Here is a 16,706-nt window from a genome sequence, read left to right on the forward strand (position 1 = left end):
TAAACTCACATTCCTTCAAACAATCTCTCTCTTTAGAATTGCCTCTGAAATTATCCACTCTAGAGCTTTGGGAATGAGGTCTTTCACATATTGTGTACCTCTCCTTGCCAAAACATGCATTCCCCCAACTTGTTCTATTTGGTAGCAACTCTCATCAAAATTCCATATGTGAGAGGGTGCATAGTTGTGCTTGCTATAAAGATTGTCAAAGAACTTGGAAACTAAATTAGCATTCATGATCATGGTCTAGTCATGATCCAACCCTTGAGCAAACCTTAATATCAAGTGGGTTTTCTTTTTTAAATCCCCCACATTAGTCCCATGGCATACCTTTGTTGTGGAGCTCAAAGTGTCGAAATCACCTAATTACACAACATTCATGGTAGCTTTCATGGACTAGTTTCTAGGCTCTTGTGATGCATTCTCCCCTTTGGTAGGAGAAAGTTATGTATTCTCCACTTTGCAAGAAACTCGTCTTTCTTTAATAAAATTTATTTCTTTCTGTCTTTAGGCAGGTAGCATTGTGGCATCAAATGAAATATTTTCTTCTTGTTGAGCCATGTGTAATAATTTTATATATTAATTCAAATTTTATGAATGGCAAGAAATGTCTCACATCAAACCAATGCATCTCTTTGATCCACACCATGTATGTCATTAAGCAAGATGATCGCCAAGAATCCGTTCACTTCAACAAAATCACTGCTCGCATTAAGAAGCTGAGCTATGGCTTGAACACGAAGCACTGCAATCCTGTTCAAGTTGCTCAAAAAGTATGTGGTGGGGTTTATAAGGGCGTCACCACCAGTTAGTTGGAAGCTTGCTACCAAAACAACAGCTGCATTGATTGCCAACCATCCTGACTATGCTATTGTAAGAACCTAGCCTTTCCCGTCGCGCATTGTTTTGGCTCGATCCATCTTTCCACAACTCTTGTTTAATGCTCTGCTTTCCATTTTTTTGCACAGCTAGCGGACAGGATTGTAGTATCTAACCTCCACAAGAACATAAAAAGTCATTCTCTGAAACATCAGTAGCATCTCGCATTTTGCATTCTTTTCATGTTGCTTCAGCTAAGTTTTGTTCTCAATTGCGCTGAGACTTTGCTACCTCAAACGATTGCTTGGGTAAAGATTATGTTCAACTATATCAAGCAGCGGTCAAATTTACCAGCTCCTCTAATTGCAGATGATGTTTATGACATTGTGATGAAGGTAATATGAAGCTGATGAAATCGTGATGTCCATGTCTTCCTTGGAGTCATATCACTTTTGATTGACTGATTGATTTTCTCTGCGAAAAAGGTTCTCTTATGAGTCATACATGGACTTTTTGCTTGTAGAATTCTACTCGCCTCGATATTGAGACAATTTATGACTGAGACTTCATTTATGACTACTTTGCATTCAAGACCTTAGAGAGATCTTACCTCTTAAATGTTCATGGAAGGGTGGTTGAGAGGCCTCACCATATGCTTATGAGGGTATCTATAGGCATTCATAAGGAGGATATCGAAGCAGCTATTAAGACTTATCATATGATGTCCCAGCATTGGTCTACTCATGCCTCACGTACTCTTTTCAACGGTGGAACCCCAAGGCCTCAGGTATTCTCTGGCTTGTGGCCTAATGAACATGCATGTAATCTCTCTTTGTGTGTAGTGATGTATATTGAAGAAGCTTGTATGTGCATCTCAGCAGTTGTTTCCTGCTTTGTATGAAAAAAGACAATATAGAAGGTAATTATGACACTCTCAAAGAGTGTGCTATCATTAGCAAGTCGGCAGGATGAATTGGGGTTCTTGTAACAAGTAGCTACATCCGAGGCACCAATGGAATTTCGAAAGGCATTGTGCCTATGCTTTGAGTATTTAATGATACTGCCCACTATGTAGACTAAGGTGGAGGCAAAAGAAAGGGTATGGGATTGCTTAAGAGTGTGCCTTAGAATCACATTAGGATATTATATACCTTTGACCCTTTTGAACAATATTTACACATGCATGTGATTATAGGTGCATTTGTAGTTTATTTGGAGCCATGGCATGCAATTATTTTTGATTGGTTGGGATCTGAGGAAAAATCATGGAAATGTAAGAGTCAATCACCTTTTTTGAAGCAGGGCCCACACTGGTAATTGTATTGTGTGATTGGAGCATGGCATCTTCTTATGTGGAATACCTTTGACAGGAAGAAAGAAGAGCATGTGATTTATTTTATGGGTTATGGATGCCAGACTTGTTCATGAGGCATGTTCAGGATAATGGACCCTGGTCTCTATTTGATGCCAAGGTAAGAAGATTGAGCAAGTAAGACGAAAGGGCGACTTTTCTTTGACATTTTGCAAGGTATTAAGATCTCTTAGTCTCCATTTTGCAGTCTTTAGGCCACGACATACTAAGAAAAATTTTGAAGCTTTGCATGGATTCTAGGCAACCCACACCATGACATTTTCTGTCCTTACTCCAATGTTTAGGTGAGAAAGATTCATTTGCACTTCATTTATGCTTCAGAGATTGTGATGCTCCAATTGTTTGTTTGAATGTCTTAATGTCCTAAACAAGTGTGCAGGTGAATGGCCTTTGATAGAAGCCATGAAACTAGCTTGTTTAAGCATGTGATGCATAAAGATATGTGTGTTGATTCTCCTCCCACAATAACAGGTGGTTACATATGAAATGTAAAGCGCCATGTACAAAATGCAGTTCTAGGTACCAAATTCAAATTGCTATATGCTAAATGCAAAATGTTATGTGATCAATTTAAAGTGCTATGGGCCCAAGCAAGGATACTTTCCTTGGTTGTATAATTTTTTGAGAGGAGGTTCCCCAAACATGTGTGCTGATGTGCTAAATGCAAATTACAATAAGCCAAACTCAAATTGCTATGTGCTAAACTCAAATTGCTATGTGCTATATATAAATTGCTATGTCCTAGACCTAAATTGATATGAACCCAAGGAAAGGCATGTTCCTTGCTCTTATAATTTTTAAAGAGGAAGTGTGCCAACTCTGACCCCACACAAATGAGCGGTTATGTGCTAAATGAAAAGTATTATAAGCAAAATGCAAAGTGCTATATGCCAGATTCAAACTGCTATGTGCAAAATTAAAAGTACTTTGTGGCAAATGCAAATTGAAATGAATAAGAACTATGTGCTAAACTCAAATTGCTACATGCTACATACAAATCGCTATGTGCTAGATACAAATCGATATGAACCCAAGGAAGGGCACATTCCTTGGTCTTATAATTTTTGGAGAGATAGTGTGCCAACTCTCCCCCCACATAAATGTGTGGTCATATGCTAAATGCAAAGTACTATAAGACAAATGCAAAGTGCTATATGCAGATTTAAGATGCTTTGTGCAAATTTAAAAGTGCTTTGTGGCAAATGCAAATTGAAATGAAGAAGAAGACAAATTCTACACAAGTATCTGAAAAGTACAAAGTTTTATGCACCAAATGCAAAGTGCTATGTGCTAAACTCAAATTGCTATGTGATATATGAAAATTGCTATGTGCTACATACAAATCGATATCAACCCAAGGAATGGCTCGTTCCTTGGTCTTATAATGTTTGGAGAGGAAGTGTGCCAACTCTCCCACCAGACAAATGTATGGTTATTTGCTAAATGCAAAGTACTACAAGCCAAAATGCAAAGTGCTACATGCCAGATTTAAAATGCTATGTGCAAAATTAAAAGTGCTTTGTGCCAAATGTAGATTGAATGAACCCAAAGAAGGGCACATTCCTTGGGCTTATAACTTTCGTAAGGAAGTGTGGTAACTCTCCCCCCACATATATGTGTGGTCATGTGCTAAATGCAAAGTATTATGTGCAAAGCGTAAAGTGCTGTGTTGAATACAAAGTGCTAGTGCCAAATTCAAATTTCTATGTTCTGATTCAATTTTCTAAAAACAATACATGTGGTTATATGCTAAAATTACAAAATTCAAATACAACATATTCTATGTCAATACAACTACCTGCCCGGATCTAGTTCTTTCTCTTACTCTTGGGACCAATAGGAATAGGCCTTAAGCCTTCTTGATGGGAGTGGTTGCCAAGATACCTTCCACTCTACGACATGATTTCTTCTAGGGCTGTGCAAAGAGTTGTTGATCGGGAGCAAAGCTCTTGAGAAGGGGGAAGTTCAATGGGAAAGGGACATTGAACTGGAAAGCAAGGGATGTACAATGGAAACGTGAACGATGGTGGGTAGACATAGACTTAGGACGCGCAGGATTAGTGAGAGGAAAGCAATAGCTTACCTAAGGTGACATCAGAGTAGCTTGCATTGCGAGTTGTGGGATAGTGAGGGGATGGAGGCATAGTTTCTCGCTTGCAAACATTATTCTCTAAGACCCACACCAAGTGGTTTCGGGAGGGGATTGTTGAGTAGAGGGAACGGGTAGGCGTCTTGTGACGATCTGGATGAACTACAACCCGAACTTGTTGTGCCTCAGCCCGCATGAGGACCCCAACAGGCACGCGTCGTGAAGGCAGCCGCTTACTTGGGCTGTAATGCACCAAATGTTCGGGCCCTGCCCCCGTGCATGCAGCTGCAAAACCGCCCAAGCAAGAAGAATACCCTTGCACCTTGCCGCATAGGCTTTCTCAATTACCGTGCATTCAGAAATCAATCCCTAGGCCCAGCGGAAAGCCTTTGGCCTGGGCGAAGCTGGAGAGCTGGGTTCCCGCTCAGGTGGAGATACATGGCGGCAAGGAGTGTAGGTTTTAGCGCAGAATTGCATCTGGGCTACAGGCAATTGCATGCGACAGACGGTTTTTGTTTTGTCGTGACCATTTAATTACAATCATTCCAACAAAGATGCAATTCTTCGTCTTTTCTGCATTCATTCACCAAAGCAATATAATTGAGGAAATTAATACATTTCAAGGATTTTACATTGTAGGTAGTTAAACTACTTGAGAAAGAAAACCGCATCATGCATAAACTCTCCTCCAGAATAAATGGTGCACATCACCATTAATAAGATTCACAGATATTTCACAATGGTACTTAAGCTTCTTGTCAACAAAGTTTACATCACGGACTATCCAGTGAACAATCCGGCTGAATAATCAGGTTGGCGCTACATTGATTAAGGAAATCAGATTATCTGGTGTCCAATAGCAGGGAATTATGCACAATTCTTGAAGCACGAACTTATATGCAGCTAAGGATGTCATCCTTATCAGTATGACGGAAAGTAGTCACACACAACAATAGCAAAAGACATGGTAAACATAATAACCTGGTCTTCACAGAATATGATTTGAAATCATAGGAAGAATTATAGAAACAATGACAGGTGCCTGCTAACTTAGATGCTAATTGAAAAACACAATCCAGTAAGCGCACATTTGCAGCAACTGACACAATAACAAGTAGCCACTTTTGAGGCACCCCTTCAAAAGTGTCTGCCTAGCATCAAGACAAAAATATTGTACAGGCTGTTTTCGCCGGCCTTGAATCTTTGGGTATAGTTTCAATGCAGGCTAACAGCATTAATGCTTGTAGTTGCAAGCCAAGTCTCTGCTCAAGACAGCACAATTGAGTCTTCATAGCTTCAATCACTGAAAAGAGTCCATAAAACGTTATGTATATCCTAAACTATGGCCTAGATAAATTAGATAATGCAGAATAACCAGTGACGGTAGGGAGCATATATTGCATGTCATCGAGGCTTGCCAACCAATGTCCAGTGTTATAAATCCCTTTTAAGTCATAGATGGCTTCTCGCAATGGCACACCCTCGGAAGATACCCGTACCACCACCTGGAGTAGAAAATAGCCCTTTTCACTTAAACCTGAATTGCTATCAACCTTGTCAGAATCAATGTGTATACCACAGAAAGGAAAGCTCCCACGGGGATGGTTATCACCCAAGAGACTACAATCTCCCGAACAGTCTCCCCACGGACACTATTTAAACCCCTAGCCAAACCAACTCCCATTACAGCACCCACCAGGGTGTGTGTTGCAGATATAGGCAATCCAAGCCTTGAAGCCATTACAACCACAGTGGCAGCAGCAAACTCTGCCGCAAAACCTCTGGTTGGTGTCAGTTCTGTTATCTTTTTCCCAATGGTTGCGATCACTCTGTAACCCCACACAAGCAACCCTGCTACAATACCAAATCCGCCCCAAGCTAGCACATCGGTTGGTATAGCCACTTCACCGCTAAGTCCTGTTCCATTTAGGATTGCTAAAGCAGCGGATATGGGGCCAATTGCATTGGCTACATCATTCGCACCATGAGCAAAAGACATGAAACATGCAGATAAAACTTGAAGGTATCCGAAGACCCCATAAACAATCCTCAGCTGTGTCCCTGTAGGTCCACCAACATCCCTCAGAAAATTCATAATGCCACTAGTATTCTCCTCCTTCACATCAGGTGGAACCTCACAGTAAGCTCCAAGCAGAGCGCCAAGCTGCCCCTGTATAACTTTGTGCATAAGATAGCCTCCTAAAGATCCACAAGCAACTGCTCTTGCAAAAATGAGAAAAGGATTCCCAGTCATGGGAAAGGCTGTTAGAGAAAACGCCATAACTCCAACAAATACTGCTATTGGAGCCACTGTGGCAGCCGCTTGACCTGGATTGGGTGCACTGTAAACAAACTGCATAACACAAGGTAACATGTTTCAGTCGATAGTCAATGTTTTGAGCCTGCATATGACAAAATTCAGTTACGATACTAATCATGGAAAAGACACAGAACAGAGACAATTGAATAGAAGACATCAATCATTAGAATGGTTTGAAACAACATAACATGTCGCACACAACCCGGCTGAAATAAGAGGTTTAACTTATCATAGTCCTGATAGCAAAAGAGCAAATCATGTAACATATTTCTGAAGTATGCACTCCATGGTCTTGAACCCACAGAATCCGGATGCGTCAATTTTACGAGCAAAAACCTATGAGCAGGTTTATCCGAGCGTGTTTTTCAAGAGATTTTTAAAAATGTTTTTCTTTAGGAAACATGGTTTTTACACTTTTATTTTCACAAGAACTAGATCCCTTTATCATAAAAATATACAGACTAGTCACTCATTCATTTTTACACAACATAATTTTCTTATTTAGAGACATATCTTTGTACCCCTCTTATTACCTTAAAAAAGTGTTGATTCCTTTAAGAAACATTCCTCATAATCACTCTCAATGTAATAATACTATGCATATATAATTACTTATTAACACATTTATATCATATGGCAATATCTTTTTAGTGTTTTTATAGCATATTTATGGACATGTTTCTAAAGAAGTTTAAATTACTATATAAATAAGTATTAACTTGGGCTTATATATCAGTCTCATAAAATACATGTAATATTTAATACTATATATGAAAGATTTTTCAAAATATAACTCCATAGATGTGCTCAAATGGGATGTTCCGATCAATTTGAGTGGTTGAATGACTATATTTGGACATTGGATATGAAAGTTATGTCACTTTTAAAAGTGCTGTCCAAGGTAGTTTCGCCAGCGAAACTACCTTGGGAGACTTGCTTCAAAGGGGTTTCGCTGGCGAAACTACCTGGATGGCTTGCTTCAATGAGTTTTCTTTGAAGAAACTCTTTCATGAAGATAGGTTGAGAGAGGGTTTTCAATGTCACCCCCTATTAAGTAAAAGTTGTAAGAAGGATCATAAGGGAATTTTCATAGAGAAGTCTACTCTACATGTGGGTTTCTTCAAAAGCCATCCCATTATGCTCTCACCATTCCTACAGATTCACCTAAAGATTTTTGTATAAAATAGGCATTGCTATAATACTTTGCATATTTCTAAGTGAAACTATGTTTTCTTCTGATTGATTTTTGCCATATTTATGCATAGTTGGAAGCTTTTTTTTTCCTTTGCTCGGACGCTCGGAAGATTTCGCTCAGAAAATGCTCGTCCCCACAGAATCCAATGCTTGTTCCCTCAAGCCATACATCTAGTATTCAAGGATGATGAAGGGTTTGGTGGTTAGGGACACCATATAAGGGTTAAATGACATTGATGCTTTTGGTCTTACTTTGGCATCAGAATGCGAAGAAAATTCTTAGCTGAGAGCTATCAAAATGCCTTCTTACTACTGTCATTTAAACAATCTTCTGATCAGTAAAGTATCGCATTGAGTTTGGTTTCATCCTTCCAAAGTCTTTGTTGGACTTTATCACCTATAAAAGGAAAACATGAAGAGGGAGGGGGGGGGGGGGGGGGGGTTGGGAGGTGGATTTTAAAAATCAGTCTTTGTTATAGGGAAAGTAAAAGGAAGATTTCAGAAATTAGGAGTAATTAAGGGAAATCTAGTGTCAAAATGTCACACAACTAACACCAAATGTCAGAGCTTAAAACCTGAACCCTAGAAAAGTGAGACCAAAGGATTGAGGCAAGAGTCCTCAATCGATGCTTAACATGTTGAAGAGGGCAGCGCCTTCTTGTGGGGACATTAGGGCAACCCACAGTTTTGGTTGTGGTGATATTATGTCCCAAATTGAGGAAATCCTTTTTGTGTTGATTATAGTAGGGCTCTTCCCTGGCCACTCAAGTACTTTGTGTCCAAGGATCGATTCGTGGAACAACAGTCACTATCCTCATCGATAGTGGTTACTCTCATAACTTCCTAGCTAGATCTATGGTCGAAAAACTTCGGTTGACCACCAGTCCTAGTCCCATGGACTATCAGATTAAACTCGCAAATGGAACTACCTTCTTGTGCAACACCAGGATCAAAAACTTGTCTTTTCGCATCCAACATTATACGGACAAGTTGAACTTCGACATCATGCCTCTTTCTCGGTACAATGTCATACTCGGACAATAGTGGCTCTACGACTATGATCCATCAATCAGTTTTCACAGCCATACTATCTAGTTTGTCCACCAGGGAAAACTTATTGAGCTAACTGGTTCTAGGGACTCTCCTTCAACCCTAGTTGCCTCTGCCCTACAAGTAAAGAAGTGGGTTCATAAACGTCAAGTAAAGACTTCACTTCTGTTGGTTACGGCAATAGAGGAGACACCAACAAAGGATCCTCCTGAGTACCTCAACCAACCTTTTTTCCAGCCCTACCAGATATTTTTCCACATGAATTGCCAAAGTGGGAGATCCAGAGGAAAGGTTTGTAAGCTCTGCAATCTGTGGATAAAAGATTTGAAATCAAAGTGGTAATGACCTTGAAATCCTAGCTTATCTTGAGCGGGGAAGACGGGGGAACCTGAAGGGAGAGAGGGAAAGCCACTTTCCACTTGGTGGTACTACCATGTAACAAAGAGTGACATGTGGTAAAATTACTACATGGAAGGACTACCATATGGTGACAATGACATGGAAACAATGCTAGGGGCAAGGTTCACGCATGGCGATTGCCATGTGGCAACAATGATCTACCACTCTGTGACAATGACACACATGGTAGGGTTTCCATATTGCAAGGCTGCCACGAGGTAACCATGAAAACCTGCCTCCCAAAATGACAACACATTCACACAAATGGCAAGGGGAAGCGTGTACCTAACATCTAGGGAATCCCTAATGGACGCTAGCTTTGCATGCTTCCTCCACTTGGCCCTCTTGCACCATGTCTCTTGAAGAGCCCAACACTTGTGCACTCGCTCCAACACCTGTCCCCAAGCCCAACACACTCAATTGTAAGTGGAGCCTTCAACTCCCTCCATCTTAGGCTCCCACCCTTTTCATAAGGAGAGCATAGTTACTCGGAACGGATATGTGCAACCCCTTTGGAACTCAAGAATGAGACTCAAGAGAGAGGAATAGGAACACCACATCACCCATGGTGGAGGAGTTGAGGGTGAAGGAGTCTAGAGAATGGTGATGGATTACCAAATGGCATACAAAAACAAGGCAACCAGGGAAAGATCATGAAAAAGCAAAAGAATTCCCTGCCTCCTACAAAGCTGAAAATTACCATTTTAGTGAGTCGTTCCTATGGAACGTCCTAGGAAATTTCTCTAGGCGTTCCCTAGATGTAAGGATATGAAGTTGATTTTTTGATGTTACGAGAAAGAATAGAATTGTGAACGTGCAGGGGGCCCATGGGGCCTGTGAATACCACCATATATCCATCAATAGGGGTGCATCTTATCCCCCCACCCCATTCTGAACCACTTATATTGCCATACAAACTCGGGCCCATGGGTCTATGAATCCAAAACATTAATACATATCCATCAACAGGGGTGCATGTTAACACACAGTACCACCCCACAACCCACCCCAATCCACCTTATGTCAAACTGTTTATATCGTGCTTTTGATAAAACTCATACAATGATCAGCCGTTACTCTAGGGCAATTTGACCGCCTAAGGTAACCCTAAAGGAGTTGCCAACAACCAATGTGGGGATTATACCACCAACAGATGTCTTGATCCAAAACAGTTTTAAAAAGTGCTTGTAGGCTAAGCCTTGCAAAAATGCAAGCAACCCTCAGGTTCTACAAAACCTGGTTCAACACAAGAGCTCTTCGTGTGAGAGAGATTGGAGGAGCTCCAATATAGAAACTTATAGTAAATACTCTCCAAGATCAGGCCAAAGCCTCTTGAATTCACATATCGACAATGACAAATTGAGTAACTAAGTCCCAAGGGCCAAGACTATGTATGATGGAATCATTAACAAGATCCACACGAAGGTCATTCTTCATTGACTATTCCCTCCATTGGTTCTCGGTTTTTGAGGGACGACGATTGGATTCACACCCGCACTAGTGTGTCTCTCTCTCTCACTCTCACTCTCTTGCTCCCTTCCTCTACTCTTCCCCCTCTCAACTGGTATCAGAGCTATCAAGCCTTCTCTTCCCCCCTCTTCATCCACACCGTACGGACGTACGGACAGATCCGTACGGCCGTACGTCGTCCGTACGACCGTATGGACGGGCTCGATAGCGTGGTCGCGGGTTTAGCGTGCATCGCAGGCGGCGCGGTTTTTCGAGGGCATCAGAGAAGGCGGGCGCATTTCGTACGGCAGCTGCGCATTTTGCAGGTCTTTGAAGCGGGCGTGGGCGTCGTCAACCTGCTGCAGTACAGTAGCATAGCTGCTGTGTTTTTACATCAGTTCATACATCAGCTGTACGGACAGTCCGTACAGCCGTACGGACTGCCGTACAACTTTGTACGGAAGCTTTGGCATTGTTGTGTACTGTACGGCAGGTACAGTACGGTTGGCGTCGACATCAGCTAGGTACAAAAGTACAGCTTTTCTTTGCTGCAAAAAATCTCTTTTTTTTTTTTTGGGAAGTGTGCACCGATAGTACACAGGTACTCTGCAGGGACAAAAGTACAGCAGATACTTTGCAGGTACTGGAAAGTACAGCACATTTTCTGATTGGAAGAGGAATATTCCTGAAGCATTCTAGCAGTATACTGTGCATTTGTTGAGGTACATCAGGTACTCTCGTGTCACTCACACTTGAGGTGACTTGTGCCACAGTGGTGGTGTTTGTGCAGTTACTTGTCATTCAGGAAGCTCAGATGCTTGCAGAAGCTTCTATGCATTTACTGAGTGCAATTCTCAGTTTTGGGTGATCTTATCAAAGGGCTTTTGCCTGGATGTGTTTGCAGTATATGCCTTGAGGCAGTGTGTAGCCAGGGATGTGTAGCCAGGGAGCACACATTTGCTTTATTTCCGCAGTGCATTTGGTGACATTTGTTGCAGGTCACATTCTTTGTACGCACTTTGAAAATCTCAGTTGAGCCACGCTTGGTCAGGGCGCATCGAGTTTACTCGGTCCCTAACTGCCCATCGTTGACAGTGCTCAAAAGATTTTCTTCTTGGTGTCTGTACGTTGTGATTTGTGTTGTTACTGAGTACACAGGGGCAGCCTATGCATTACACATTGTCAGGTACAAGTGTCAGAGAGATTTCATATTGCATGCTACCTCAGTGTTGAGGTGTTCTCCACTTGATTCAGGTGTCAGATCAAGGGGCTTTTGCCCAGACTTTGTTTGATAGCACTTGGGTTACCGATAGAGATCTTCAGATGCATTTTCTCCCCTTGGTATAAGGGTGATTGCTTGGGATTTATCCCATTTACTGTTGCAGGTTTTGTGACAGGCTGAAGGGTCATTTACTGTTTTTGGGGTGTTTGTCAAGTGGTTTCTGCAATTTAACTCAGTGCAATACCTCATCTGAGGTGGGAGAAGTGATCAGTACAGTCAGTACAGCAGTGTTTACAGCAGTGTTGGTGGTTTTGTCAGATGATTATGCACTGTTAAGCACTTGTTGAGCAGCAGCAGCAGTCTGAAATTACTGTTTTTATGCCTCTTTGAGCTCAGAACAGTTTGTCAGAAGGTACAGTATTTGCAGGGACATTTACTGTTTTGCTGCAGATTTTACTGACAGTAAAAACAGCACCATTGAGAGTGCTTCTGGCTCTTGAATAGAGCAGGCTTTTCTGAGAAATCAGAACTTTTATTCAGTCTTTTTACTTCCAGGGAGTCAGGTACTTTCCTCATCTGATATGGCATCAGGAGGAGGTGATTCTTCAATTCTGAACATAAAGAAACTGGAAGGAGCACATAACTATGCATTATGGGCAGAACAGTGCTTGAATGTACTTCTGTTAAAGAAGATTGCTAAGCCCATAAGGGTAAAGGGTGTCAAGCCATCTGATATGGCAGCTGATGACTGGGAAGAGCTTGATTTGTCCGCGAGGGCAGCTATCATGCTCACTATTTCAGACACTCTTGTGTTCAATGTACAGGCTGAAAAGACCTCTTATGGTCTATGGCAAAGACTAGAAGAATTATATGCCCAAAAGAGCTCAGCCAGTAAGGTTTATTGGCTGAAGAAGCTGGTTGATCTTCGCATGAAGGAAGGTACAGCTATGACCTCACACTTGAGTGAGTTCAATGCTATCTTTACACAGCTGATTGCACAAGGGTTGAACCTTGATGAGGAGTTCAAGGCTACTTTCTTGCTGTGTACCCTCCCTGAGAGTTGGGACACTTTCAAGACCACCCTGTCAAACTCAAATGCCACTCTTATTTATGCTGATGTAGAGAGCTCTCTCCTTATGGAGGAGATGAGCAGGAAGAATAATGCGGGCAGCAAGTCTTCAAGTGCTTTGCAGGTACAGGACAGAGGCAGGACTCAGCAGAAGGGGAGATCTGCTAGTAAGTCCAAATCCCGTAGTCAGTCCCGTGGCAAAAAGGACATTGAATGCTTTTATTGTGGCAAGAAGGGACATGTGAAGTCGAAGTGCTTCAAGTTCATACGGGATCAGAAAGCCAAGAAGGCTGAAACAAAGGATGCAGTGAATGTTGCAGCAGAGGACAGTGACAGTGACAGTGACATACATGATGTTTTATGCTCTTCTGCTGTAATAGCACATGCTTTGGTTATTGATGGCCATGACATGCACACCTGGCTCTTGGATTCAGGTGCCTCTTTTCATGTTACACCTCATAGGGAGTGGTTTACTTCCTACACAGGTACTCATGGAGTTGTTCATCTTGGGAACAACTATGCATGTCAGATTGCAGGGATTGGCAGTATACAGATAGTATTTCCTGATGGACAGTCATTTATGCTTGATGGTGTTCGCCATGTGCCGCAAATCAAGAAAAATCTGATTAGCACTGGTGGCTTATTAGATGACAGTGGTTACCACACCACATTTGGGGATTCCAAATGGGTGATTACTGATGGCCAGACAGTAGTGGCTGAGGGTTTTAAGAGTGATACCTTGTACCCTCTTTATGCTTCCAGTGTGGGTAATCATGTTGTTGCCATAACCGAGCTGCCAAAGGTTTCATTGTGGCATAGCCGGTTGGGACACATGTCTGTTAAAGGAATGCAAGAACTGTCACGTTTGGGTTATCTGCCGCCTCTCTCTTTTTCAGATTTGCCTACTTGTGATCATTGTATTTTTGGCAAGCATTCTGTGACTCCTCATAAGAGGAGATCTCCCCAGAATAGAGCACCACTTGATCTAGTGCACACTGATTTGTGTGAGATGCCACAGTTATCACTAGGGGGTGCAAAATATTTTATTACTTTCATTGATGATGCCACACGTAAGGTGTGGGTCTATTTCTTGAAGCATAAGGGAGATGCCCTAGATGCTTTCAAGAGGTTTGTCGCTCAGGTTGAGAATCGGACAGGTCGTAGGCTGAAATGCCTCAGATCCGATAATGGGGGTGAGTATGTGTCACATGCTTTTGTGCAATTTTGCCAAGCTAAGGGCATCAAACAGGAGCTCACAGCCCCTCATAATGCATCTCAAAATGGTGCAAGTGAGCGGATGAATCGAACTATTCAGGAGAAGGTTCGATGTATGTTGTCTTATGCTGCATTACCCCATGGCTTTTGGGCAGAAGCCGTGCAAACAGCAGTTCACATTATTAACAGGTCACCAAATAAGGCTTTGGAGTTGAAAGTGCCAGAGGAGGTGTGGTCTAGCAAGCCACCCTCATATAAGCACTTACGGGTATTTGGCTGCGAGTGCTTTGCTCATGTACGCAAAGATCTACGCACCAAACTGGATCCAAAGTCTATCAGATGCATCTTTATGGGATATGGTGACGAAGGTGAAATGGGGTACAGGTTATGGGATCCCGTTAAACGGAAGATTATACGCAGCAATGATGTCATCTTTAAAGAAGATAGTGTACACAAGGAACCCGTGCAACCTGTGGAATACAGGAGGGTTATTTATGATGATGTTGGACAGCAAAGAATGCCCATTTATATGCAGCAGCAGCCTGCTGCAGATCACCCTGTTCAAGAGGGTATACAGGCTGAAAATCAGCCAGATAATTTTGCCAATGATGCACCACTGGATGTGCCAACAGATGAGGCCGTAGAACAGCCAGATATGGTGGTACAGCCACCCGTCATGCATGAACAACAGGCTGGACAGCAGCCTAATCCGGAACATTTTGTGAGGAGGAGCACCCGTGCACAACGGCCTCCTGCCAGGTTTGTTCCAGGAGCCAATAATGTGGCTGATTTTATCATGCTGACTGATTGTGGTGAGCCTTCCAGCTTCAAGGAAGCTATGGGAAGAACAGAGAAAAAGAAGTGGGAGAAAGCCATGCAGTCAGAAATGGACTCCCTACTTCAGAATGATACATGGGACTTGGTGCAGTTACCTGCAGGCAGAAAGGTTTTGCCATGCAAGTGGGTTTACAAAGTCAAAGTGGATTCAAATGCTTTACCTCGGTATAAGGCCAGATTGGTTGCCAAGGGATTTAAGCAGGAGAAGGGCATTGACTTTGATGAGATCTTTTCACCTGTAGTCAAGATGACTACTTTGAGAGCAGTGTTAGCTCTTGTTGCTCATGATGACATGGATTTATGTCAGATGGATGTGAAGACAGCTTTTCTTCACGGAGATCTTCATGATGAGATCTATATGAGTCAGCCAGAGGGATATGCTATTAAAGGGAAAGAACAGCTTGTGTGTAAGCTCAAGAGGAGCTTGTATGGACTCAAGCAGGCGCCAAGGGAATGGTACAAAAAGTTTGATGCCTTCATGCAGTCCCAAGGGTATCATCGGTGTGAGACCGATCATTGCTTATACACCAAACGGGCAAAGGATGGCAGTTTGATGCTACTCATTCTATATGTGGATGACATGCTTATTGCCAGTAAATCTCAGCATGAGATTAGTGCTTTGAAGAAACAACTGCATAAGTCTTTTGACATGAAAGACTTGGGTGATGCAAATCATATTCTTAGCATGCGTATTACTCGTGACAGGTCCAAGGGATTTTTGTTTCTGTCACAGAAAGAGTACATTGACAAAGTACTGCAGAGGTTTAAAATGGAGGGGGGGAAGTCCATTAGTACCCCGTTGCCTCCACATTTAAAACTCAGCAGTAAGGACAGCCCCAGATCAGATGATGATAAGGCTGAAATGGCCAAGGTTCCGTATGCATCTGCAGTTGGATCTTTGATGTATGCCATGGTTGCCACTCGTCCGGATATTGCTTTTGCGGTGGGAGTCATCAGCAGGTATATGGCAAATCCAGGCAAGCGGCATTGGGAAGCAGTGAAAGGTGTCTTGAGGTATCTCAAAGGTACCAAAGACTTGTGCATATGCTATGGTAGGCAGGATGCATTGGTGCATGGTTTTACAGATTCAGACTATGCAGGGAATGCAGATAACCGGAAGTCTACTACCGGTTATATTTTCACATTTGCAGGAGGTGCTATATCATGGGTGTCTCGGTTGCAGAAATGCGTTGCACTGTCAACCACAGAAGCTGAATATGTTGCAGCCACTGAGGCGTGCAAGGAAGCAATATGGCTTACTCGGCTGGTGGGAGATTTGGGCATTACAGGTGACATGCCAGTTTTGCATTTTGATAGTCAGAGTGCTATCATGTTGGCAAAGAATCCGGTCTTTCATCAGAAGACCAAGCACATAGAAGTGAAATATCATTTCATCAGGGAGGTACTGGAAGACAAGCGTCTTGAGCTTGTGAAAGTACATACTAATGATAATCCTGCAGATTTGCTCACTAAGAGCTTGCCTACAGAGCGGTTTGCACATTGCCGCCACATCATGGGATTAGGATGAGACCATTCTTACTTTATGGTCTTGTATACAGTAACTGTATATTGCTGTAATTTTTATTCTTTTCTCCCCTTTAGGCACATTGGCCTTTAGGTGGGAGGTTGTTGGGGGTAAAGGCACATTGCCTACCCTTAATTAAAGAATTA

The 16,706-nt window shown here is 42.3% G+C and overlaps 1 protein-coding gene and 1 pseudogene across 1 annotated transcript in view; one reads left to right on the forward strand and one right to left on the reverse strand.

The window, feature by feature from the left end:
• Positions 1-647: 647 nt before the first annotated feature.
• Positions 648-2,447, forward strand: LOC147905073 (ribonucleoside-diphosphate reductase large subunit-like; annotated as a pseudogene).
• Positions 2,448-5,086: 2,639 nt separating this feature from the next.
• The window catches only part of LOC147905074 (inorganic phosphate transporter 2-1, chloroplastic-like), a 45,678-nt gene continuing 34,058 nt past the window's right edge, over positions 5,087-16,706 (reverse strand). Inside the window, exon 3 of the mRNA XM_087390007.1 lies at positions 5,087-6,633. Within this exon, the coding sequence (XP_087246133.1) occupies positions 5,812-6,633 (822 nt within the window). The 3' untranslated portion in view covers positions 5,087-5,811. The remainder of the gene's footprint in view (positions 6,634-16,706) is intronic.

This window comes from Dipteris shenzhenensis, chromosome 2, assembly GCF_047967505.1.
Source record: "Dipteris shenzhenensis isolate YYH24624 ecotype China chromosome 2, Dip_SZ_1.0, whole genome shotgun sequence".
NCBI classification, from domain to species: Eukaryota; Viridiplantae; Streptophyta; class Polypodiopsida; order Gleicheniales; family Dipteridaceae; genus Dipteris; species Dipteris shenzhenensis.